This window comes from Chenopodium album, chromosome 7 (genome assembly GCF_948465745.1).
Source record: "Chenopodium album chromosome 7, dcCheAlbu1.1, whole genome shotgun sequence".
Lineage (NCBI taxonomy): Eukaryota > Viridiplantae > Streptophyta > Magnoliopsida > Caryophyllales > Amaranthaceae > Chenopodium > Chenopodium album.
In genome coordinates this window covers 26,374,092-26,401,520 of record NC_137840.1, presented here as the reverse complement: position 1 = coordinate 26,401,520, position 27,429 = coordinate 26,374,092, and the positions used below count along the sequence as shown (strand labels likewise).

Here is a 27,429-nt window from a genome sequence, read left to right as displayed (position 1 = left end):
ACCCAGTTTTAGTTGAGTGCTCGCCCGACCGGGCGCGAGCTTTTTCGTTGGATTTCAACGACTCTTCTTGGATTCTCCTTCTTGTTTTCTTGGTTGATTTCTTGTAACCCCCACATTTAAGGAGATGATTATGGTAAGTGAATTGCTAAATCGCGTCTGATATTTACCAGGTAACGTCCGTATTTTAACACGATCTTACAAACATGCCCCCTTTTAATTTTACCCTAATTTACTATTACCCTAATTTACTTCTATCCCTTATAAATTTACCCTATTTTATTTTCACCCCATCAGCCACCAAACAGCCACCACCACCAACCGCCATCCACCATCCACGAATTGAAATTTTTTTTTTTTAAAGAAAAAACTTTTGTCAACAACAATTTGCACAAGGGGTGAATGGACGAGTTTACAGAATTGCAGTCGCCGCCGGAGAGGTCACCTGTGCGTACGAATCGGTGAATTTTTAGACCTATTTTTTTTTCGTAATTGCCAGAGGAACGCCTGATATTTTAGAATCTACCTCGGAACATTCTAAAATTTCAGGCGTTCCTACCTGTGTTCGCCTGGTATTTTAGAATGTTCCACGGTAGATTCTAAAATTTCAGGCGTTCCAATGGCTTCATATAAGAAACGCTTAGAAATGTAGTCTCATCCATGGGACATACTAAATTATCAGACGAACAATGGTAGGAACGCCTGAAATTTTAGAATGTACCACGGAAGATTCTAAAATATTAGGCGTTTCTTCCGTGGTACATTCAAATTTTTCAGGCGTTTCCTATCTGTTTTGATTTTATTATTATTATGTTATTTAAATATTATTATATCAATATTATTATATGGTTTCATGGGTTCTTAAGTAGTTTGTTTTATGGTTATAGGATTCAGAATTAGAAAATGGCGGTGATGGTGTGAATTACAGTGGCCATTTTTCAAACCGACACTGTGTTTCCTACTTTTGATGCTGCTGTTGAATGGGCGAAAGATATTTCGCGAACAATCGGATTTTTATTCGTCTCATCGTCTTACAAAAAAACCACCGATGGTCGGCCGTATCGATATTTGGCTTGCGATCGCAGTCGAAAGAAAAGGCCAAGAGATTTGGAGAATGTGATACGCAAGGACACTAAAACTAAGTCCGTTGGGTGTCCTTTCTACATCAAGATTTATTATGAGAGAAGCACTGATGGTTGGAGGATCCGTGCTAAAAATGATGTAACCGGCACCCATAATCATCCATTCATTGTGTATCCTGAAGGTCATCGACAAATCAGCGGTCTTAGTGTAGGTGCAAAATAGGTTGTGCGTAACTTAAAGAGGTCAAAGGTTGCGCCTCGTAATATCATGGCAACCATTATTGAGCAATTTCCTGAAGATAATCCAAACATCAGGCATATCTACAATTGTAGAAGTGACATTAGAATGGAGGAGTCTGAAGGAAGAGGAGTGGTTCAACAATTTCTGCATTTGGCTAGAGAGAGTCGCTACATTTACTGGGTTATGGTTGATGACATCGGCGTTTTACAGCATGCATTCATGGTGCATCCGATCACGTGCAACTTGTTACACACATATTCGTACGTGATTGGTATGGACTCTACATACAAGACAAACAGATACAACATGTCATTCTTTGAGATAGTTGGGGTTACACCGACAAATCAAAATTTTCTTATTGGATATGTCTTCATGAGAAACGAGACACAGGCTAGTTATCGATGGGTGCTTCAGAGATTGAGGGATTTGATCGGATACCAACGGGAGCCATCAGTGTTCTTAACTGACCGTGAGCTTGGACTTTGTGCAGCATTGAAAGCTGAGTTTCCTCACACTACGCATTTACTTTGTAGGTGGCACATTAATAAGGACGTCGAAGCTTATGTGACTGGATTGTTCAAGGACAAGACGGTGGGTGCAAAGTTCAAAAATGGTAGATGGAATCGAGTCATGAATGCTACATCTGAGCCGGAATATGAGTTAGCCTTGCAGAGATTGAAAACAAGTTGGGCTCGGTATCCGAAAGTTGTGGAATACGTTGAGACTACCTGGCTCCCTCATAAAGAGAAATTTGTGACGTGTTGGACGAACAGAGTTCTGCACTTTGGTAATGTTTGTACATGTAGGGTTGAGAGTCAGCACTCGGCAGTCAAGAGTTGGATGGAATCATCAACTGGTTCTTTGGATACGGTATGGGCTCGAGTACATTGCCAGATTGGAAATCAGATTGTTGGAATACGTAACGCTTTAGAGGCTAGTAGATCTAAAGTAGGTGAGAAGTACAGGCACATGTCGTTGCAGCGGCTGAATCAAAAGGTTTCTCATCATTGTTTGTCTGTTCTTTACGATGAGATAGAAAGAATGAGAGGGTTAAGTTATGAGGTGCATGAGCGTTGCGGTTGTGCTCTACGGATCACCCATGGGATACCATATGCTTGCCAGATTCATGATTCAATGCGTGATAAGAAGGGGTTGTATTGGCAGAGCCTTGTCATTGGTGATGGTGTTGATATTCCGGAATTCGTCGACGAGTCGGCAGAAGAAGCAGTACATTTTTGTTCACTTGTCGACGAGGTTTTAGCTAGTGACCCTGTTATAGTTCAAAATGTTTCTCGCATAATTGAAGATGAAATGCATCCGAATCATTCAAATCTTGAAGAGCCAGAAGTGAATCACTCAACACGGGCTCGTCCACGGGATCATTCAACTAGGCGTAACCGTAGCCATTTTGAGAATGTTGAGCATAACAGTAGGGGTCGTAGTGGGAGAAGGCCGGGCCAACATAGTTCAAGGCAAAACCGTCAAACTGAATCCGGTATTTTTTTTTTTTTTGATATATATTTTTATACCAATTATGAATTTTATATTAATTTATTTTCTACCCATTACGAATGTGTATTTTTTTCAGGAGGAAATGGATTCAACATCGAACAATGTAGGTACGCTCACTTGCTTCCCGGACCTATATTGCCTTATATAACCGGGTGGAATGATGTCATTGGTGATGGTAATTGCGGCTTTCGTTGTGTTGCCGCCTTCTTCATGGGTGATCAAGATCAATGGAGGTTAGCTCGACAATTCATGGCTAATGAGATTACTGGTTATCCGCACTTATATAGGAGGATTTATTACGAGGCAGATGGTTTGGATTTTGAGATACAACGTATTCGTTGGAGCGGTGGCCCATGTGGGGAAAGACATTGGATGGTAGCCTTTCATGATTTGTACGTAATTGCTACCTTATACAATGCAACCGTGATTTGTTATGGCATTGGACAGACACCAACGAGCTACTATCCGTGCATCACTGTGTTACCGTTGCGAGCCCCCGACAATGCTACTGCACCAACTCGAGAGTTTGTTATAGCAACTGTTGGTGGGTCTCATTTTATACTTTTGCAGCTTGACCATAACCTTCAAACACAAGCTTAAACACATACTCTATATTGGGTATAAGTTACTTGGATTTAACCTTCCACCCAAAAGTGACTTTGAGTGGAAGTGGTGTGTTAATCTTAGGAAACGTGCCAGCGAATACAATTGTACACCTAGGTTGCGCCAGAATTTTGTTTTCTTTCGTTTTCAAGTCAATGAATTTGCTTCAGAATACACCGTACTATTTTTATTGTCATAAGATCAAATTTTCGATCTTATTGATGTTTACTTTTTATTGTAGCCTTGAGATACCTCTCCATTTTACAACAGTTTATATTTCTTCTTGCATTCAATAGAATTAAAAAAAAAAGGGGGGGATGGTGTAGTAGTGTACGTTTATGAGGAGACAGAAAACCAAGTATGGTGGATGAATTATGACTGTGTCATTAGAGTAGTGAACGTTTATGAGGCTAGCGATTTTTTTTTTTTTTTTTTTTTTTTTTTTTTTTTTTTGTGTGAATAGTTGTATTAGGAAATAACTGACTATATACTGCGTAAAATATTTGGAAAAGTATGGTAAATCTTGTAATATAGGAAATAATGAAGATTTTATTATTTTCCATATAATTTTTCAAACCTATCCTTTTTAAGCATGTAGATATTTCTCGTGATCAAATAATTATAGAGAATCTGTTTTCTTAACGTGTGCTCATGAACACACGTTTAAAAATCCAATTTTTGTTATTAACATAAATAACAGATTTATGTAAATTTACTTATACAATGTTCATTTAAAATAATCAATACTTAATAACTATATAACAAAATACACACCAACAATGACAGGTGTCATTTTCTAGTGTGTACATTATATTTTTCTAATTTCTGTAAAACATTCCATATAAAAAAATTATGTGTAAATAAAAGATTTGATGTATCCTTATACATAAAGTATATATTTATTGCCAACTATTATAAACTTGAGTATAAAACAAGATTTCTTATAAACATAAATAAAAGATTTCCATAACATGAACTCATATATATATATATATATATATATATATATATATATATATATATATATATATATATATATAGCTTTTTAAATTTCCATGTAGAATTCAAACTTTATCCTTAAAGTATATGCCAACTATAAAATTAAGTATAAAACAAGATTTCTAGCTTTTTAAATTTCCATGTAGAATTCAAACTTTATCCTTAAAGTATATGCCAACTATAAAATTAAGTATAAAACAAGATTTCTAGCTTTTTAAATTTCCATGTAGAATTCAAACTTTATCCTTAAAGTATATGCCAACTATAAAATTAAGTATAAAACAAGATTTCTTACTAACATAAATAAAAATTTTGATGCGTCTTTTCACGGTACTTTATATTCAAAATGCGTATTTTAAAATATATGTAATTAATCCACTTTTTTCCATGTAAATTTACTTATATATACAGTGTTAATATAAAATAACTATTAAAAATTTTCGTGTATGACATGGTATATCTAATCTAGTAATTTTCTGAATACTTTGTTTCAACCAATACCCATCAATTGATCAATATAAATATGTAATGCTCGATATTTTTTTTTTTGGAAAAAATGACAGATATATCCCTAAGAGCATCTCTAATGGTTGTAGTTTAGAGACTTGTTTTACAATTTAGAAAATTCAATACCTACTAGCTTAACCATCGGAGCTAAAAAATGAAAGTAACTTGGCCATGCTAATTTGCTTAGAAATAGGGCGTGATATATTAATAAAATTATTAAATTTAAAATGCTAATTAAATGTTGACACTCATCATTTAGATCACAAACTCGTAGCTAACTATTAGGACACAAACTAGCTATTTAAGAGATTAGTTTAAAATCTCATGTAACATAACAAGCTAATTTGCTAATTAGCTTTACACGAATTTGTCTAAGTAGCCTATAAAGAAATATTAAAGATAAAAAGCATTGATTACATAATTTCCACATAATTTGTCATAAATTTTCGGAAAAATTGATATAAATAATCCCAACTTTTGCTCGTTCACTGAAAATAATCCCAATTTTGGATTATTTAATTAAATAATCTAAACTTTATAGGTCATTCGCTCAAAATGATCCCAACCGGTCACTTAACCTGTTATAATAGGTTAAGATGACACATGTCACCACGCAATTGGTTGAAAAAATTTAAATAAAAAAAAAACAAAGAAGAAATAATAAATAAATAAATAACAGTTCCACCCACTACCACCCTTCCTACCACCAGCCACGACCACCTCCAATACCCAAACACACCTCTCCTGCGAGGCTGGGACGGCGCCGGCGACGCCTCTCTTCTATCCCTTGAACACCCCTGCAATACACCGCCACCTCCGCCACGACCAGCACCCTTACAAACACACATCAACCACAACCACCACAAAACCACCATTCAGCACTTCAGCAGCCCCGTAATATTGCACTGCCCGCAACACTTTTTAACACCATCACCACCGAGCCTATTAGCTTAAACCATCAGCCGCAAGCCCGCAACACCCATTTCCACCGCACTGCCGTTTTCGCCCAATTTAAGCTTCGCAGCCCTCGTAATCACCAATTCGCCACCCCCAATCACCCATTCGCCACATGCAATCAACAGTTCAACCACCCCGAAACTACCTCAGCTCACAGCACAACCTACAACTGTTGAACTTCTCGGCCGCAACCCAACAACATTAATCATCAATTCGACCTTCACCAATCAACAATATAGAATAGAAATGGGGTCGTGCAGGAGGTAGGGGATGGGCGGCGCGAAGGAGATAGGTTCGGGTCGCCGTCGACGGTGGGAGGCGGGGACCAGTCGACCAGGATTGGGCTTTTAGGAGGGGTTTGGTATGCTGGCGGGATTGGGTGGCTGGGAGGGATTTTTTTTTTTTTTTTTAAAAAAAATTTATTTTTAATCAATCATATGCTGACATGTGTCACTTAATATTTTTTTTAAATTAACTTTTTATTAGGTTACAGGTTACTTGAGATCATTTTGAGCGAATGAGCTATAGAGTTCGGATTATTTTAAAATAATCTAAAATTGGGATTATTTTGGGTGAACGAGCAAAAGTTGAGATTATTTATATCAATTTTTCCTAAATTTTCAGCTGTTTTTTTTAGGAGAAATATATTTTATGCTTATATGTAACCCTAACTAATGATCTTAATTTAATTGATAATCTTTTTATAGTACATGCTTCTTAGAGGTGTTTTCTAAAACCACTCAACAATTAGTAACATATGCTATAGAAGGACAATATATTTGACATTAATTCCATTTGTGTAAACATAAGATATCAATAAACCTTGACACATCATAGACACACAAGCAATAAAAACGCATGTTGAAAATTCGGATTAATATTAATATTGTAATTAAAGAAACTTAATTCACGTTTAATTAATTAGTTGGATTCCGTAAACAACTAACCCTCCTTGCGTTTCTCCTCCAATATTTAAGGAGGCAAAGTACGAAAGAGTAGAATTACAATTCAATCCAAATTCTAAAATATATTTTAGGTGATTCATTGAGAGGAAGACTTCATTCATAAAATGGGAAGATGGGCGATAGCGGTGCACGGCGGCGCCGGCATCGATCCGAAACTGCCTTTGGAGAGACAAGAGAAAGCCAAACACCTTCTTGCTCGTTGTGTTAACCTTGGTGCTTCTGCTCTTCATACTAATAATCTTTCTGCCCTTGATGTCGTTGAACTTGTTGTATGTACTTTCTTTTCTCTCTTAAAACAACTTTTGTTTTTAAAAACTTTATTAAATTGTATTACTATGTTGCATATGTTTTTTTTTTTTTTTTTTTTCCTGAATTTCTGTTACTATTAATCGTTATTAATTATATTGCCAAATTCATAAGTGAAATTAACTCTTTGTTTATTTGGACATGTAAATGGAGGATTTTGTGGTCAACATTATAAGAAGGAAATTTTAGATTTTAACACCATATAAAAACCCGAAAATGGTTTTTAACACCTCCATAAAAAAAAAAAAAAAATGATTTTAACACCACACAAACTAACAAAAAATGGGTATTACCACCACTTTACGGATTCCTAAACGGAATCAGTTAAGTGCCACGTGTCGCTTTCTTATTGGGCAAAAAAATAAAAAAAAATAAAAAGACCTAAAACTACCCGGCCACCCCAGCCTTGCCGCCGCGCCACCACCACCTAACCACCCACCCACCCCTGCCCTCCCAAAAACCACCACCAACGCCGCCTTCGCTCACCCAACCTAGCTGAAACCTCCCCCTCCCTTTCCCGCAACCACTTCGCCCCTAAAAACCACGTAACCCAAAACCCTCCTTCCCTAATATGGTCACGATTCTGGCCAAAAAATCGGCCGATTAAGGCAACTCAACCCCAAAACCGGCCGATTTCGTCCAATTGTGGCCGGAATCGCGACCGTATTGGGGAAGGAGATTTTGGGTTTGGTCGTTTTTGGGGGCGAAGCCATTGCGGGAAAGGGAGGGGGAGGGTTCATCTGGGTTGGGGGTGTGAAGGTTTTGAGAGCTTGGTAACTTTTAAAATGTTGATTTTGAAAATTGTGATATTTTTTTATAGGTATTAATAATAATAATAATAATAATAATAATAATAATAATAATAATAATAATAATAATAATAATAATAATAATAATAATATATCTCAAAAATAGATAAACTCATACAACCTATAAAAAATTAATGGAAAGCTGAGATACAATTTGGGCCCCCACTCTTCTACCTATACAAAAGACTATCCTTGTAAAAATATGAACAACAACACGAGGCCCGATGTCCTGAGTCGTAAAACTTCTGATGAATCCGTTTCAGCAACGCAACATTTGGGTCTTGGAACAACTAACTATATCAAATGCATGATTTTTGTATATTAGAAAATGCATGATTTTTGTATATTTGCAAATGCATGCTTTTTTTTTTTTTTTTTTTTTTTTTTTTTAGAGAGCAAATGCATGATTAATTTGGAAAAAAATAAAGAAATGGATGGAGCTAGCATATGAAAAGATACTGTGCCTTTTTTTTTTTTTTTTTTGAGAGGAATAGTGTGCCTTTTTATTTAATACTTCATTCTTCCCTTAATATAAATCTTCATTTCCTTTTTGGGTAAATCAAAATATTATGCTTCTTTCTATTTAAACGTTGTATTTTTTTTTACATTATTATCCTCTTTTTAATGAGTTGTCATCTTTATTCCTTTACTTTTTTTTGCACTTTTAACATCAATTTTCAATAGTTTCTCTCTCTATTTTACAACTCTCTCAATTCCACGCATAAAAATCAAAAGAGGCTTTGTATTAAGGTACGAAGGGAGTAGTGAAATAAGTATTGATAATATTTTTGGAATAACTATATATAGTCTTGCTCTCTCACTTTTATGTAAGTGCATCACTTCCCTAAATAAAGAACATGTCGTAAAGGAGAAAAAACAACTTTATTTATACCCTTCATTATGTAAGAAAACAATAGGGTTCATTGGCCTATTTTTTTTTTTTTTTCCCTAATCTGAACGATTAATATTTCTAATTATCAACTATGTAATAATATATAAGGTATATATTTATAAAATTTACATTGATAAAATTCAGATCAAGTCCCATATTACTTCCCAAGAAGGTGCCGTAAAGGAGAAAAAACATCTTTATTTATATCCTTCATCATGTAAGAAAACAATAGGGTTTATTGGCCTTTCCCCCCCCCCTAATTTTAACGATTAATATTTCTAATTATCAACTATGTAATATTATATAAAGTATATATTAATAATATTTACATTGATAACATTAAGATCAAGTCCCATGACTCTATTTTATCGTAACTATCAAGTATAGTTTATGAATATTGTAATTCAAGTCAAAGCATGTCATGTAAAATAATCAGAGGAAGTATTATACTATGGTATTAATGTAATTAATATAATAATCTAATTTAATTCTATTATTATGTTTTGAATTGTTAAAAGGTGAGAGAATTAGAGACGGATCCGGTATTTAACTCAGGTCAAGGATCAGTGTTAACCAAGAAAGGGACGGTGGAGATGGAGGCAAGTATAATGGATGGCCTGAAACGAAGATTTGGCGCCGTATCGGGTTTGAGCACAGTGAAGAATCCGATTTCACTAGCGCGACTTGTTATGGAGAAGTCTCCTCACTCTTATCTTGCTTTCTCAGGAGCTGAAGAGTTTGCCCGCCAACAGGTTTTGATTTCTGAATTAATTTATTAGTTGCTTGAAGATTTTTCGGTAATCTATTTCCCTTGTCGTTTTAGGGTGTGATCTATTCACATGATTTTCATTTATCTAAATTTATCTTATCAAAAGTTATTATTTGGAATTGGGTAATTTTATCCAAATTTACTTTTCTTGACCTGAACATACATAAACTCTATTGAATTTAGTCAAATTTATTTGAATATATTAGAGATAAAATAAGTGAAAACAAGGTGAACAAATTAAATAATTACAATTAATCAAAAAAAATCTGTTATCATTGCTTGAGGAATGTAAATATTTAATTACTTAAGTGCTTGTTTGTAAAAATAAGTGAAAGACATGAAATGTCTCTACTTCCTTGGCAATCGACATAATATGATAATCAGTATCAAACAACCATATGCAATCAGCTTGCTCAACTTCCATCGTCCATAATTAAAAGTCTCTAACTACTCAGCATTGTCTCCTAAACCAAGCACTCCCATGTTCGCTTCATTCGGATATACCTCCTCTCTTAACTATTAATTGCCACAATAGAAAAACTTATGTGAACCTAGTTCACAGTAATATTATTGTGAATCCGAAGTTCTTCATGTTAGCAACTGGCTTTGGTATCAAATATAGTGACCTATATTAAATATAGTAACTTTAATTTTAACATAGTAACCTTCAATAAAATTTGTGTGATTTTTAATATTGTTGCAAACCTGAAGTATGACGTTATGATCCTAATTTTAACCTAGTGACCTATATTATTTATATTGACCGCTATTTTAAAATTTTCATTAAAAAAATTAATCTATAAAAACACAATCACTTTTATTTTAACAAAATAACCATTATTTTAACATAGTGACTTTTTTTTTTTAATTAATAAAACGACAATAGTAACTCTACTATAAGTGGTCCACAATAGATTAATGTGAACCGGGTCTATTTAAGAGTTTGTACAGCCCCAAAAGGGTATTACTGTATTATGCCCTGTTCACTTTATCTTAAAAAAAAAAATATTAATAAAATATTTTTAGTTCAGTAAAAATAAATTCAGTTCAGCAAAATAAATTTCATTTGAATAAAATTCAGTAACTTTAATAAAAATATACTAGAAAATCAATAAAAATAATTTCAATTCAGTAAAAATAATATAAGTTCATCAAAAATAATTTCAATTCAATAAAAATAATTTTATTTCTGCAAAAATAGGATGAATAGAACGGGACCTTATTTATGAGACATAAAATATATTTCTTTTATTGCAACTAATATTTAACAGAGAAAGTATATATTTTTTCACTCACCCTCTCTTAATTACTTCATTTATTTATTTTTATACTCACTTATTCTTTTAATGTCTCTAACTTTGTGTCTCATTTTCTTACACCGATTTATAATTTTATAAATCACGTTTATTTGTTTACACCCACTTATAATACCAATTCAAACAAGAAATTCATGCTTATCTATGTTTATAACTATAAGGAATGGGGGGATTGTATTAGGGATAACATAAGCACAATCATTCTTATTTATGCTTTTATTTATTTATTTATTTTATCACCACAAAGTCTTATACGTGGTTAGTCATATGGGGTGACCACTTCACATAATCACATACAATGCAATCAAATAAATAATAGAGGGTTACGGTGATGAGCAAATGAGATTACTTTAACGTATGTAGGTTACTTAAATGGGAAAAAGGGATTACTCTCTTAAATAAGTGGAATTATTCTTTCATTTTTTAAAAAGAAATAATAGGGGTTACTCGAATGAACAAATGGGGTTATTTATTTTTAAATTTTTTGATTTCACTCGTATAATGAATTTAGGTTACTTTTGTTTAGGGTATTTTTACCCTGCCACGTGGCCCAATCAAAGGGTGACATGTGTCAGCCTCAGATTGGTCCAAAATGGACCAATCCCTGTTTGACACGTGTCATTCCAGAGAAAAAAGGAAAAAGGCGGCCTTCAGGCCCAAATCCCGAGAAAGCCGGAATACGGCGCAGCCCACCAATGATTAGGGTACAGTGACCTAATCAGGGGCAATTCCCAATGACCCTATAAATAGGGAGATGTCCCTCACTTTGAGGAGACGTTTTTTACCATTTATTACAACTGTATTCTCTGACACCAGAGAAACACCTGAGCTTGGAATCCGAGCAGATACCCACCTAAATTTCCGTTCTCTTTATCCCGTTTCAAGTTACTAACTTGTGCGTCGGAGGCGGAGCACCACCCAACAGGTGTCTCCGTTGGTTTTGTAGGTTCAACTCTTCCCGGATCAGTCTTCGTGTTGTAACTCTCCCGAGGGACAAAAACACCCAAAACATTTGGCGCCGTCTGTGGGGAGAGTACCTCGAAGATGGTTCAAGAGTCTGTACCACCTCCTAACCGCCTGGGCGAAGACCCAGAAGTCTTTACAGACCATGAGGAGGATGAGGATCCTCAGGTCGAAACCTCTACAGCTGAGGACGGATTCCTCAGAGTCAAGCGCATCCGGCCCAGAGAGACTCTGGAACGGGGCGCCTCCCAGGCGGGTCCAAGCAGACCTACTGGGCAGCCGGAAGGGGCAACCCAAACGGCAGCTGGATCGGCCCCTGTCACCCGAGACGAACTCATGAGGTTCATGACGAGTTTCAAGGGTGAAATCACAAAGCTGATCACCAAAAGCCAGGCTGGCCCAAGTAAAGGTCAGCCAGCGAAGAAGACTCCTCCAGAGAAGGGGAAGTCAGTCAGAAACCGACAGCCTACTCCCCATCCAAAGGAGAAGGCAGCCGGGACCATTGATTGGTAAAAAATTCTCCTTCCTGGGGGAAACACTAATAACCCTCGTCGGCCTCATCAGCCGGTGAGAAGTAAAAAATTAACTCTCGATGCCCGGGAAATCATCAACCGGAAGAGAAATCAATCGCTGTCTGAGTCGGCTTCAACGTCGAACTTTCCGGACAGCTTCAACAATATTTCTGCAAGGAGTACACCCTCCTTGCATGAGAGTCAAACAGGCGGTAATACCGTCCATTCTGGCCCTCATATGATTGGAAATGTACCGTATGTGCCTACTCAGGCTTACGGACAGTATTCTCCTCACTTCATGCAGCCAGCCTTCTTTGGAGGTCAGGAGGCATATCCAAATGTCCAGCCACTGGACTGGCAGCTTCGACTGCTGCGCCTGGGTGAACAGCCTTCTGCGTTCACTCGGGAGATAACCGAGGCGGCTCAGCCGGCCAAGGTTAAGAATGTGTTGGTTGGTACCTATGATGGTACCACCAATCCAGAAGATCACCTCATGGCTTACACCAACCTCATGTATTTGCAGGGGTTGGATGATGCCACTTGGTGTCGATGCTTTCCGGCTACATTGAAGGGCATCGCCCAACAATGGTTTGGCAACCTGCCAGCCGGGTCTATAGACAGCTTCAGGAAGCTTGCCTTCTTGTTTGCTTCCAACTTCTCAATGAACATCCCTGCTAAAAAGACAAGCCTTGATTTGAGCACTGTTTAGCAGGGAGAGAGAGAAGGGCTGCGCTCATATGTCAGGCGGTTCAACCTGATCAGAATTCAGATTCAGGGACTGTCTGATGAGGTAGCTTTTACAGACTTTTTTAAAGGTCTGAGAGACGGGTCGACCTTTAAGTTCGACCTAGTCAGAAAAGGGGCTTTCACCCTACAGGCGGCCCTGAGGGAGGCGGAAAGCTACATTCAAGCTACCGACCTCTGCTCGCCTGGTAGCCAGTCGGACTCCAAGAAGTCTGACAAACAGAAAGACAGTCGGACAGCTCAGCCGGCTAAAAACAAAGAAGAGAGCAAGAAAAGAAAAGAAGTCTGGGCGGTTACTGACTCTGACCAGCCGTCCCAGAAGAAAAAGAAAGAATTTAAACCGTACGTCCCAAAGTACGAGTTTAATAAAGACTGCAACTCCATCTTCATGGAGGTAAAGGACCGGCTGTCCATTGAGAAGCCGAATCCTATGAAGAGTTCTGTCCAGTCACGGAACAAGAATAAATTCTGTCAGTTCCATGAGGAGGTCGACCATGACACCAACGACTGCTTCAGTCTCCAGCGTGCGTTGGACCGTCTGGCTGACAAAGGGCTGTTGAAGTCCTACATTTCCAAGTCCCCAGCCGGGGCAAAAAAGAAAAACAAGGGTCAGTCCTCCAAGACTACCCCCCAGCCTGCTAGTAGCTCGGATACCGATAAGGAGCCGGTCTACACTATAGCAGGCGGATTCTCATGTGGTGGCCCTACCATCCGGGGTACCAGGAGCCATCTTCGAAAGATGGACAAAGATGATGATGAGCAGGCGGAAGCCAGCTCCTCCTTCCCAGACGTCTTGATTACGGAGAAGGATAGGGGCAGCGTTCGCCGCCCGCATGATGACCCGGTGGTCATTGAATGTAAGGTTGCCAATCAGCTGGTTGGACAGATCCTTATAGACACCGGCAGCTCATCAGACATCATCAGCCTCCGGTGCTTGCAAAAGCTGAAATACAATATCAGCAGCATGCACCCGGTCACCCACCCCTTGGTTGGTTTTGGGGGTGGGATGGTCTACCCAGCCGGAAGAATTGATTTACCCATCCGGCTGGGGGAGAAAGGCCAGGGACGACATATTGTCGTCAGATTCTTGGTCGTTGAGGAGTTGACCGCCTATAACATCATTCTTGGCAGGCCAACCCTCAACGTAGCCAAGGCGGTAATCATCCCTTCCCTCATGCTCATCAAGTATGAAAGGGATGATGGCTCTGTTGGTTCCTTGAATGGGGATCAGAAGACGGCCCGAGAATGTTATCTCTCAGCCGTCCGAGATACCGTGGCCCCAGGCGGTCAGGAACCAATAGACCTTGACAACGTCAAGGATGCCGACCCAGCTCCTGCCCCATCAGCAGCCGGAAAGAAAAGAAAGGCTCCACTGCTGGTGGAGGTGAAAAAAGAGAAAAAATAGCAATCACTGACCGGTGAACGGTCAGATGAGCTCCGTCCCCAACCGGCTGGCGAAAGTATTGACCTCGTACTGGACGACAGCCGTCCAGAACGCACTGTTAAGGTGGGGACGGTTGCTCATGCTACCTTGGGTGCAAGCTTGCACCTTCTGCTGAAAGAATTCAAAGACATTTTTGCCTTTGAAGTGGAAGAGATGCCAGGCATCAGCCCGGATCTTGCTGTCCACAAACTCGCCGTTGACCCCAAAAAGAAGCCCATCCGACAAAAGAAAAGAAATCACGGCGAGGAAAGAAGTCAGGCGGCAGCTGCCGAAGTCAAAAAGCTGCTAGACGCCAGGTTCATTCGGCCTTGTAATTTCCCCGACTAGGTGGCCAATGTGGTCCTTGTTAAAAAAAACCGAATGAGACCTGGCGCATGTGTGTTGATTACACAGACCTCAACAAGGCGTGTCCAAAGGATAGTTATCCACTTCCAAAGATCGACAGTCTGGTCGACTCTACAGCCGGTCACGCCTTGATGAGCTTTATGGATGCCTACTCCGGCTTCCATCAGATACCCCTGTGGAAGAAAGATCAAGAGAAGACGGCCTTCGTCACTGATCAGGGGCTATTCTGTTATACTATGATGCCGTTTGGTTTGAAAAATGCGCCTGCCACTTTCCAACGGATGATTAATACGGTCTTCATTAATCAGATTGGGAGGAATGTGGAGGCGTACATTGATGACATGATAGTCAAATCCAAGCTACAGACGGATCACCTTGCTGATCTCCGAGAAACATTCACCACCCTCAGGCGGCATAAGGTTATGTTAAATCCTAAGAAATGCGTCTTTGGTGTTGAGTCTGGGAAGTTTCTCGGATTCCTGATTGATCAAAGGGGGATAGAGGCTAACCCCGAAAAGATACAGGCGGTGATTGACATGAAGTCACCCCGCTCTGTTAAGGAAGTTCAGAGACTCACCGGTTGTCTGGCCGCCCTGGGGAGGTTCCTCAGCCGGTCAGGTGACAAATGCCTCTACTTCTTCCAAGCAATCAGGAAGAAGACTAGATTTGAATGGGGGGATGATGCTGAGGCGGTGTTCCAGAGGTTGAAAGAGCATTTACATTCTCTGCCTAGGTTGGTCAGTCCTTTGCCTAGGGAGACGTTGTACATGTACTTAGCCGTCTCAGACCATGCCCTCAGCGCCGTTCTCCTTGCTGAGCGAGACGGCGTTCAGTTCCCGGTTTACTTCATTAGCCATGTTCTTAAAAATGCTGAACTCCGGTATCCCATGGTTGAAAAATTTGGCCTCGCTTTGTATATGACATTCAAAAAATTGAAGCCTTACTTTTTTGCACATCCGGTGGTGATTTACACGGACCAGCCACTCAAGCGGCCAATGTCTACCTTGGACTCATCCGGGAGAATGTTGAAATGGGCTATTGAAATGCAGAGCCTTGAAATCACTTACGAACCAAGAAAGGCAGTGAAAGGTCAGGCGTTTGCCGACTTCATTGTGGAAATGACTCGTCCGGTGGCTCCGGATAATCTTGATCAGGTTTGGAAAGTGTACGTAGACGGGAGCTCTACAAAGAACGGCTGTGGTGCAGGTGTAATTTATGAGTCTCCTAAAGGAGACAGATTTGAGTATGCACTTCGCTTCAAATTTCAGGCCTCTAACAATGAGGCGGAATATGAAGCCCTGCTAGCTGGCATTCGCATGAGTAAGGCGGCAGGGGCCATGAAAATTGACGCCTACTCTGATTCTCAATTGGTTGTTAGCCAGTATGAGGGAAGCTACGAGGCTACCCATCCGGCTATGGTTAAATATCTTCAGGCAGTCAAAGAGGAGACCAAGGCGCTTGAGGAATTTCGGCTGAATCAGGTGCCTAGGTCGGAAAACAACCAGGCGGATGCATTGTCAAAACTGGCATCTTCCGCCTGCCATGATACGCCTCGGTCAGTCTTCTGGGAAGTTCTTGAGAAAAGAAGCATCTATGAGGATCCCGTTGGAATTCTGGACCGAAGCTCTACCTGGATGGATAACATCCGGGCCTATCTCTCAGACGGTACACTTCCTGATTCGCCACAGGAAGCAACCGTCCTGAAAAAGCGAGTTGCAAGATTCGAGTTGAAAAATGGAGAACTCTTCAAGGCGGGCTTTCTGAAGCCTTTATTGAAGTGTGTCACCCCAGAAAAGGGGAAAGAAGTTCTCGAAGACTTACACTCGGGGTTTCGCGCCTCTCACATAGGCGGCAGGTCCCTAGCCATCAGAGCCAGACGACATTACTTTTGGCCCACTCTTGAGGCGGATGCCAAGGAGTTGGTGAAGAAATGTGACAAGTGCCAAAAATTTGGCAAACTCATTCACCGTCTGGCTACTGATCTGACGGCCATCCACAGCCCAATCCCGTTTGCAAAATGGGGCATGGACATTCTAGGTCCTTACACGCCTGCTCCAGGCGGAAAGCGCTATATCTTAGTGGCTGTGGATTACTTCACCAAGTGGGTTGAGGCTGAGGCGGTTAAAAACATCAAGACCTCAGACGTAATTTCCTTCATCTGGAAGAACATCGTCACCCGGTACGGGGTACCCATGTCTATGGTTTTTGATAATGGTCCTCAGTTTGAGATGCCTCAGTTAAAAACTTGGTTGGGAGATCAGGGGGTCTCAAGCTATTTCGCATCTGTTGGCCGGCCCCAAGCAAACGGCCAAGTTGAAGCTTTCAACAAACTCATCTCAGACGACATTAAAAAGAAAATAGAAAGAGCCGGTGGTTTATGGGCAGAAGAGTTAATCCATGTCCTGTGGGCCATCCGGACAACAGCAAAAGGGGCAACCGGGGAAACCCCATTTCTCATGGTTTACGGTGCTGAAGCCGTCTTGCCCATCGAGCATTACGAGCCGACTCTCAGAGTCATGCTGTATGATGAAGAGGCAAACTGGGAAGCAATGCGCTTGGCATTGGATTCACTCCCAGAACGCAGGGGCAATGCCGCCTTGCGTCATGAGATTTACCGTCTGAGAATGACGAGAGCCTACAACAAAAAAGTACACAAGCGTCCCTTGAGGGTTGACGACTTAGTGTTACGAAAAATGGAAGCAACCGGTAGGGCAAATGAGTTGGGAAAGCTAACCCCAAATTGGGAAGGCCCCTACCGGATCTATGAGGAAGTAAGGGACGGCACCTACCGCCTGGAAACTCCAGACGGAAGGCGCCTGCCTAGAACTTGGAATGTAGACAATCTAAAAAAGTACTACTTCTGAGAATGTAAACTTTTTGTAAACAATGTCAGTTAATGAAGGTTCAGACTTTGTTTGCAAAATTATCATTTGATTATTCATCCGGGTAATATCCAGGCGGATTCCCCATTTATCTAACTAAGTTCGATACTTAATGAAGGTTTCGTTTGTTAGTCCGCCTGGGTAATACTCGGATCACTTGTTTATTTAAGTTTGATTTTGTTTATTTAATTGCTTGACTATCCGCCTGGGTAATACTCAGACGGATTCTCCATTTACCTAACTAAGTTTGATACTTAGTATGATTCTATCCGCCTGGGTAATACTCAGACGGATTCTCCATTTATCTAACTAAGTTTGATACTTAGTATGATCAAATATTTGTCTGTCCGTCTGGATATTATCCAGATAGACTCGTATGCTTACCAAACTAAGTTCGATACTTAGTGTAAATTCAACACTGATTAAGAAACTAAGCACAAAAACGTTTAGTGGCTACACAACCGGTCTTAAAAAGGACCAGAGGCTAAAATGGCCGGATGGTTGCTATTTTTATAAAATCGCCTGTCCCAACATGGACAAAGGCGTCCGGCGACACCCCTCCGGGTGCAATCATCGCAGAGAACGGATTATCTGTCGGTTCTATGTATCCATACAGACGGCAAAAATTGAACGACCAAATTGGTCAACACATAGCCGTCTGACTAAATAACTTACGAAGGACGAATTTCCTAAATACCGGATGCCCATATGCATCAGTCGGTAACCGGCTGAAGTTCTCGCTTGGTTATTTATTTTAAAATTGCACCTCACCCCAATTGGGGCAAGAGTTCAATGGCTATGAAATCTCTACCAAGACGGGCAAAAAACCGTCTGGGTAGTGACTGAACGCCTGTGATGCACGGCTGTGCACTTGGTTTGGGGCAATCATTATTGTGATTGATTGACTTACAAACATATCATGCTCTTTGCAGCATCAGACGTTTTCAAGTCAATCAACCAGCTCCAACTGAAACCAATCACACAGCCGTCCAGGGGCAAAGACAGCCAGACTACTGATTAGTTAGGCAAGAAATCTCCGCATGCTTTTAATAAGATAGGCAAAAATTAAAAATTCAAATGCAAAATAATCAAAATCGACTTAGTCGGTGCAATTCATTAAAGTCCATCCAACCAAACGGTTGTAATGGATCAAATGTTAACCGGACCTCGTCCGGGAGAGAAATTGTTAATTAACACGGCTCCACAGCCGGTAAATACAGGGATACTCGGCACGCAGGCCGGAAAAATCAAGTTTTGGCATATAGCCGCTGAATAAAAAGAATTAAAAGAAAAGATAAATTGGCATACTGCCGCTGAAGAGTCACTTCTGGCCTGCAGACGGAGCCTCCTGGTCCTCCCCCTTCTCCTCATCGTCTGAGGGAATTTCCTGCGCTTCATCAGGACCAGGAAGCTCAGGCGCGGACGGCTCATTGTTGCTAAGCCAGGCTTCAAAGGAGGCAGGCTCTGGCTCGCCTTGCTCTCTCAAGTACACCACGTACTCAGCATAGCTGTGTGCCATTGCCCAGATGCTATAATCAGCTTCTGGGTACAAGGCAGCCCAAGCAATCTTCATACGGGCGTCGTTGTCAGCATCGCTTTCAGCAACGAGGCGGTTTTGCTCCGCCTCCAGGGTTGCTGCAAAGTTTTTCTGAGCTTGAGCAGCATCCTTCTCCAGCCTCTCAACCTTGGTTTTCAGTTTACCAAGGTCCGCTTGGGCCTTCTTGAGCGCCTCATCAGCCTGCTTGGCGCTCTCGTCTGCCTTCTTTTGGGCCTCCTCCGCCCCCTTCTTGGCCGTCTCAGCATCCGTCACCCGCTTGTCGGCCGCCTTCAGATCTAGCTCCAGCTGTTGGATTTTAGACGCCTGTGTCATAATTATTGCTTTAGTTTCAAGTTCATTTACGATAGTTGAGTGTAAAGCAATATTATCAGCATCTATGGCAGACTTCTTGGCCCTTTTTACCTCTTCCCGTTTGCGGGAATAAGGATGTTTGAGCCCGTCCACCCGCAGCATGGCCTGCAAAAAAGCAGGCGGTATAAGAATTACAGGCGGAGAAATTACTTGGAAAAAATAACATGGAATTGACAGGTTTCTCACCTCAGCCAGAAGGGATAGAATGCGTTCAAGGTTGAACGTCTCTATCCCAGGGATATTGTCCTTATCCTTCTTCCGGACGGCGTCCAGCATGGCTTTGGCGTGCTTCTGGACGTCTGGCCAGCGGGGAGATTGTGTTTGATCTGCACCACAATCAATAGGTGATGAGTGCGAAACTAAGGCGGCACCTATTTGTATCCGGCTGTCTGAGGATGATGTCTGTTGGGAGTGGGATTTCACCCGTAAAGGCCACCCCAACTCAGGCGGGGATTCAAAAGGATTCTTACCTTCAGAGCCGGCCAAGCGGGAAACGCTTGCAGGCGTGGTGAACCCCGCGGCTGCTGAGGGGTTGGCAAGGTTAAGGCACAGGCTGACTCCTATTTTCTCGAGCCGTCCCCCTATTCGCATCGTCTTTGTCCCGGCTGAGGCGCCAGGAGTTGATGCAGAGGCGGAATTTTTTAGCTTGTTGAGAACGGCTGGGGCTTCCTCCCTAGCCCGTTTGAGATTCTTCTCAAACGATTTCCCAACTTCTCCCCCCTGTGAAAATAAATAAGTTAAGGTTAGTATCTGGGCAAGACAGTTTATAAAATGAGCTTAAGAAAGGGTCAGGCGCTCAATACCTTGGCTTTGACCTCAGCCGCGGCCTTCTCCGCAAGCGCCTTGCGGATGGCAGCAGAGGATCGCTTTGGGGTTTTCTCCGTCTGCAACATGCTTAATGCTTCCTCTGCAAAAAGAAGGAAGTTGGTTAATATCATAATACAATTTTGATAGAAAAATACTACAGACGGATATAAACTCAGGCGCATACGTTTGGAAAACATGTGCCCTAGTCCGCAGGCGGCTAGGAAGCACTCGTCCCTGAACCAGGCGCTCTTGGGGATCCAGTTCTTGGGGACTTTTATTGTTTCCCCGGTTGACAAGGTTGCGTCTGTGAGGCCAAAAAAGTCTGCCTCAATAATCTTGTCAAAGTCCTCCTCTAGGATCCGGGGAAGAGCGCACTTCCTGCCTAACAAGTCAGGCTTCTTATTGTACAGACGGAATTCATAATTCTCCCGTCTGGTTGGGGCTGACATCAGGTAGAACCTGTGTTTCCAGCCATCGAACTTGGAGACCTTGTCCAAGGTCATCATATATTGCGGCTGCGTGGTTAGAGTGTACCACGCCCTCCAGCCGCCTGGGCTCCTGCTGAGGTAATGCATGCTTGAAAAAGCCTCCCAGCCGGGGTTAAGCCCTTGGAACTCACAGGCGGCAACATACCCCAGAATGTTGGTCCAGGAGTTGGGGGTAAGTTGCCAGAGTCCCAGGCCGTAGCCCTTCAAAATAGCCCTCACCGCCTGGTGAAGGGGGAAGCGAAGGCCGGCTTTGAACGCCGCCTCGTAACAGCCAAAATAACTGTTGGCGTTCTGTTGATCATCCCCCCAGGCGATGGTGCCAAGTTCAGGCGGCACCCGGATCTTATACCCGTCTCCTAGCGGGTGCATTTTCTTAAAATTCTCTAAGTTCTCCCCCATCTGGATCCGGTCCTTGGAGGAGACGTGGATGCTGAAGGGATCGTCCTTCTCACTCCACTTTTTCCTTTCTTCCTCCTCGCTATCCGGAAGAGGGGGCAAGTCATCGCTGCTCTCGGAGGTAGAGGCGGAGCTGTCACTCTCCGTCTCCCCCTCGCTTTGGTCCATGGGGGCAGAGGCGGCATCGTCGCCGCCTTGGTCACACTCCTCTAGGAAAGAGTCAGCGGGGGTCGAAGGGGCGCGCAGAGGGGATCTCTCCAGAGTCGTCTGATCTCCCTGATCAGACGTGTCTCCCTCAGGCGTTTGGCCGCCTGAGCCTTCGCCTCTGTAATTTGGATCAGTGGCCGTCTGCATTGTCCGAGCCATGGTGTCCTGCACAGACACATAACTAGTCGGAATCCATGGCAAAGGGTGGTCCCAACACCCCGAGCCGGCACTCCCAGTCCTAGACTCAGTCGTCCCCGGTGACCGGCTGGACTCTAACCTGGGCTGTGCCGTGTGTGTTGGTGATGCATCCATTTATTGCAAGAAATATGTACAGGCGGTGAAAAAAGAAAAGAGCTGAGAGAGACAGAGACGGTACCTTTGTATGTGGTATCTGAAGAAGGGCGGGTCCGGCTGGGTTGCGGAAGAACAAAAGTTTCTTGCTTGCGCCTGACTCAAACGGATGGCTTCTGCTCTCTCGAAGTTTTCCTCTCTAGAAAATTTTTGTAAAACGTACAAAATTATGAGGGTAAAACGGCTATATATATGGGGTAAATACGGGGGCATTTCCGTAATTTACCTGGAAGGTGAACGGTTACTCTGTAACTGTAAAATTACCGCCAACCGAAGAGTGGCATGTGTCACAGATGCCACGTGGCATGCCACGTCACATCTGTGAGGGGCAAATGTTTAGGGTATTTTTACCCTGCCACGTGGCCCAATCAGAGGGTGACACGTGTCAGCCTCAGATTGGTCCAAAATGGACCAATCCCTGTTTGACACGTGTCATTCCAGAGAAAAAAGGAAAAAGGCGGCCTTCAGGCCCAAATCCCGAGAAAGCCGGAATACGGCGCAGCCCACCAATGATTAGGGTACAGTGACCTAATCAGGGGCAATTCCCAATGACCCTATAAATAGGGAGATGTCCCTCACTTTGAGGAGACTTTTTTACCATTTATTACAACTGTATTCTCTGACACCAGAGAAACACCTGAGCTTGGAATCCGAGCAGATACCCACCTAAATTTCCGTTCTCTTTATCCCGTTTCAAGTTACTAACTTGTGCGTCGGAGGCGGAGCACCACCCAACAGGTGTCTCCGTTGGTTTTGCAGGTTCAACTCTTCCCGGATCAGTCTTCGTGTTGTAACTCTCCCGAGGGACAAAAACACCCAAAACAACTTTTATAAATAATATGGATTTACTCTTATAAAAAAAATGAGGTTACCCATACATATAAATGAAGATTACTCTTAAAAATCAATGTGGCCACACCGTGTGACTAACCACATACAAGACTTACTCTTTTATCATACTTATCTATTGAAAATCAGGGATAGTCGTCCTAACTATGATAAGATCTTAATTAGGGCGTGGAAATGATGGAGAATGAGTACTTCATCACACAAGACAATGTGGGAATGTTAAAGCAGGCTAAGGAAGCTAATGCCATCCTGGTATGTACGTGTAACGATTAGTATGTATTAAATTATGTGACTTTATTTACTCTTTCCATTTAAGTAGACCATTATTTTAGTATCATTTTTAATTCACATTCATTAATTTCTTTTATCTTTTATCTTTTTTTTTTTTTTTTTTTTTTTTTTTTTTTTTGTTTTGAAGAAATCTTTTATCTTTATTTTGTTTAATATTATTACACTAATGTAAACTTGTGAATCATTGCTTAAAAAAATGACGAGTCATCATGCATAACTTAAGTGGCAACAATGAATTTGTGAAATAATAGTGAAAATTCAAGTTGACACATATAGCATCACCCTTTTCTGGTACGTTTTACTCATTATTTGTTTATACAAATCGATAGTTGTTTCTATTTAACACAATCAATAATAATTTAGTGATGTAATGACAATTAATGTAGATTTTTTTTTTTTTTTTTTTTTTTTTTTTTTTTTTTAAAAAAATATTTTATTTATTTATTATTATTATTTTTAATTTTTTTTTTCCTCCATGCCTTATCAATAAAAAAAATATTGCTGATGAACGTCTCTAGGGTGTTAGATAAATATTTAAAATACAAATATTTCTAATGTAATTATTGTAATTATTTAATGCAACTGAAAGGTTACATGTAATTATTTAATGCAACTGAAATGTTAAATGTAAAAATTGGGCAGTTTGATTATAGAATACCAACTATGGGATTGGAAAATTGTTGTGCCGTGGAAGCAGACAATCCAACAATGATGAACGGTCTACCAATGAGCGTGTACGCGCCTGAGACAGTAGGATGCGTAGTAGTGGACACGGAAGGGCGATGCGCAGCCGCCACATCGACAGGAGGTCTGATCAATAAGATGGTTGGGAGGATAGGGGACTCCCCTATCATTGGGTCAGGGACATACGCGTGTAAACTTTGTGCAATATCTTGTACCGGAGAAGGGGAGGCTATCCTACGAGGAACGTTGGCTCGCGACGTAGCGGCTGTCATGGAGTATAAAGATTTGAGGCTTCAAGAGGCAGTGAACTTTGTGATTAAGGAGAGGCTTGATGATGGAGGCAAAGCTGGGCTTATTGCTGTGTCCAATAATGGGGAAGTGGCGTATGGTTTTAATACTAATGGTATGTTTAGAGGTAGTGCAACCGAAGATGGGTTCATAGAGATTGGCATTTGGGAGTAGAGATTATTAATTACTATCTCCAGTTCTTATTACTCGCCATAAAGAAGAATTGATTGTGAGACATAAAATAATCTTTTGTTGCGAGTAATAAAAATTGGACTTAGTACTTTTTTTATTTTTTTTTTTATTTTTTTTATTATGTCATAGCTAAAATTGTTATCAATCTTAATGTTATTGTTACAAAAATATTTGTCTATTATAATTATTTTTTTATTCCAACACTTGAAGTTTTATAGACTAATCTTGTTTGTACTGTTTGATTATATTATTTGAATATTAATATATGCTAATGCACAAAGTTTCATATACGGCTGGCCGCACCGTATGGCCAGCCGCAATATAATATTTTTTTTTTAATTTTTTTTCTCTATCTCCCATTCTTTTTCCTATTTTCTTTTTCCCACCTAAAACACTCCTTTCATGAACTCTCTTCTATCTCTCCTCTTTCTTTCTCCTATTTTCATCTTCCCTCTAGTTAGCCCACTCAAATTAAATAAGTTAAATGGAGCAGCGGTAGTAGGGGGTAAGGAAGCTCCTCGTACTCCGTCGCCGAAAAACAAGCTAGAGGTTTTAAGGCCAAATTTAGCAATGAAACTGTAGATCTAGAGTTTTTAAGGCTGAATTTGGCTTTTTAGCCATATTCGAAGCCAATATTTATTTTGAGGTATTTGTTCGATTTAATTTTTTATTTAACAATTTTAATGGTTTTTAATGGTACGGGAATTGGTGGTGGTGTGGTGGAGTTTAAGGTTTTGAGGACGTTGGTTGAGAAAGGTTGGTGTTGTTGGTGGTTACGGTGGGTTTGGGTGTGGGTTAATGATTACTAGGTCGGCTACTTGGGGTTGCTAGCTTGGTCAGGGGTTACTAGGTCGGTTAGGGGTTACTAGGTAGGGGATAACTAAGGGTTACTAGGTCGGTTAGGGGTTACTAGGTTAGGGGTTACTAGGTCGGTTAGGGGTTACTTGGGGTTACCTAGGTTAGGGGTTACTAGGTCGGTTAGGAGTTACTAGGTCGGTTAGGGGTTACTTGGGGTTACTAGGTCGGTTAGGGGTTACTTGGGGTTACTAGGTTAGGGGTTACTTGGGGTTACTAGGTAGGGGGTTATTAGGGGTTACTTGGTCAGGGGTTACTAGGTCGGTTAGGGGTTACTTGGGGTTACTAGGTTAGGGGTTACTTGGGGCTACTAGGTCGGTCAGGGGCTACCAGGTCAGTCAGGGGTTACTTTGTCTGGGGAGTTACTAGAAGGGTTACTTAAATGGGGTTACTTAAAGGGTTACTAGAAGGGTTAATGATATGAGACCTTGCCGCACCGTACGACCTGCCGCACCAGATACGGGCTGATGCTAATGTAACTTCAGTTTTCTCTCTCAAATCTTTGCTCTATCTTTTTCTTTTTTAGTAATTAGGGATCAACTTCACACCTTGGAGTGTGGAGTCCCTTGGAGCTAACTAAGTTTAGGGATTGTGCTTTCTTTTCTTTATTCTCAATTTTAGTAGTTTTTAATTGTGTGTAAATGGAGGATACCAAATCGGATGATCCAGATTTACTAATGGAAGATGTCCAACGTAGTGTTGACACAACCAAACTTATTGTAACTCACATATCAACTAAAACTCAAGATGATGTTGTGACGAAGGACAGAAAGGTATTTTGAGTGCAAAGCCCTTGTCTTTTAGAGAAGCGGTAGCTGGCTCCAGTCAATGGTTTAATCAACCCCAGGAATTAGCAAATATGTCTTTGGAATGGGAGGACCTTCAGATAACTCCTCCCAATCCAGAGCTGGCTATAACTTTCCCTAAGGAGGTGCTAACAAAGTTACGTTCACCCTGGAAACTATCCCTCATGGGCAAGTGTTTAGGTATTAATATCCGAACATCTTTCATGGATGCCAAAGGCAAGAGTTATGTGGAAGATTAAGGGTGGATTAGAAATCATTGATATGGGTGGTAATATCTATCTTTTCTGATTTTCATCCTAAGATGATTATGATCGAGCTCTTTACGGGGGTCATTGGTTCATCTATGATCACTACTTAGTTCTTTGTAAATGAATACCGAATTTTAGACCAAATATTTCATGTTTTGAAAATATGGCGGTTTGGATCTGTTTCCCGGAATTACTAGTTGAATATTACACTACAAGAAAAAAGCCTTTTCCGACATAAAAGTTCCGTCGCTAAAAGTCGAATTTCCGTCGCAAGTCACCTTTATGACGGAATTCCTTTGTAACGTTCCGATGGAAAACCTTTCGTAGGAAAAAGTTGATTTTCCGAGGAAAATTCCGTCAGAAAGGGGTTTTACGATGGATTTTCCGACCTGCTCTGTCGTAAAGTAATTTGACTTTCTAGTATAATCCGTCGCAATATTACGACAGAAAAATCCGTCGATGAAGGAACCTAACGACGGAAAAATCCGTCGTTGAAGGAACCTCAACAACAGAAAAATCCGTCGCATAGCTAATATGTTGCGACGGAATTAAATTCCGACAGAAAAGTTTGTCGCTAGCTACCGACGGAAATTAATTCCGTCGCAACCTATTGGCTTTGCGACAGATTTTTCTCCCTTTTATCCATCGCCAAAGTTTTTTCCGACGAATTTTATATTTATTTTTTCCGTCGCAAAAAACTATTCATTTCAAAAAATTCTGGTTTTTTTTTAAAAAAAAAAAATCATTAAACCTATATTCCTGCACCTAATACCTGTGAAAATCAAAATCATAATCGAATTACGGAAATATTAATATATATATTTCCACAAAATCTATGTTTAAGTAGAACATACCCAAAAGCTACATAATATATAGTAAGTTCTACAAAAGCGGGAACATAATCAAACGCTACATAAATTCAAATTAAGTACATGTCCATACTACATAAACCAAAGCTATTCTATACAATTAGCGGGGTACCCTATCTTGCTCCTCCACTACTCGGGTCATCCCTGGGGTCTCGACGCTGAGGTTGAAAGGTGGAACATGTGTCGTTGTTGGCGAATCGACTCATGAACTCATTCCACCTCTCCTCGGCTCTCCTCTCCATTTCGGCCACTTTAGCTTGAATTCGGGTTTGAATCTCAACTTCTATTTCACTCCGAAGTTCACTCCGGAAGCCTCCACCCTATGCTCCATTTGTTCCTGCATT

General features: G+C 40.9%; 2 protein-coding genes across 2 annotated transcripts; both read left to right on the top strand.

Annotated features, from left to right (window-relative positions):
• Positions 1-1,347: 1,347 nt before the first annotated feature.
• Positions 1,348-3,432, top strand: LOC145640112 (uncharacterized). Its single transcript, XM_081691423.1, has 2 exons — positions 1,348-2,815; positions 2,909-3,432. Exons 1-2 carry the CDS (start codon positions 1,348-1,350, stop codon positions 3,430-3,432), a joined length of 1,992 nt encoding a protein of 663 aa, XP_081547549.1.
• A 3,475-nt stretch (positions 3,433-6,907) lies between these two features.
• LOC145641002 (putative isoaspartyl peptidase/L-asparaginase 2) lies at positions 6,908-24,766 on the top strand. The gene is made up of 4 exons (XM_081692207.1): positions 6,908-7,132; positions 9,389-9,622; positions 23,018-23,104; positions 23,786-24,766. Exons 1-4 carry the CDS (start codon positions 6,968-6,970, stop codon positions 24,287-24,289), a joined length of 990 nt encoding a protein of 329 aa, XP_081548333.1. The 5' UTR covers positions 6,908-6,967; the 3' UTR covers positions 24,290-24,766.
• The last annotated feature ends 2,663 nt before the right edge of the window (positions 24,767-27,429 follow it).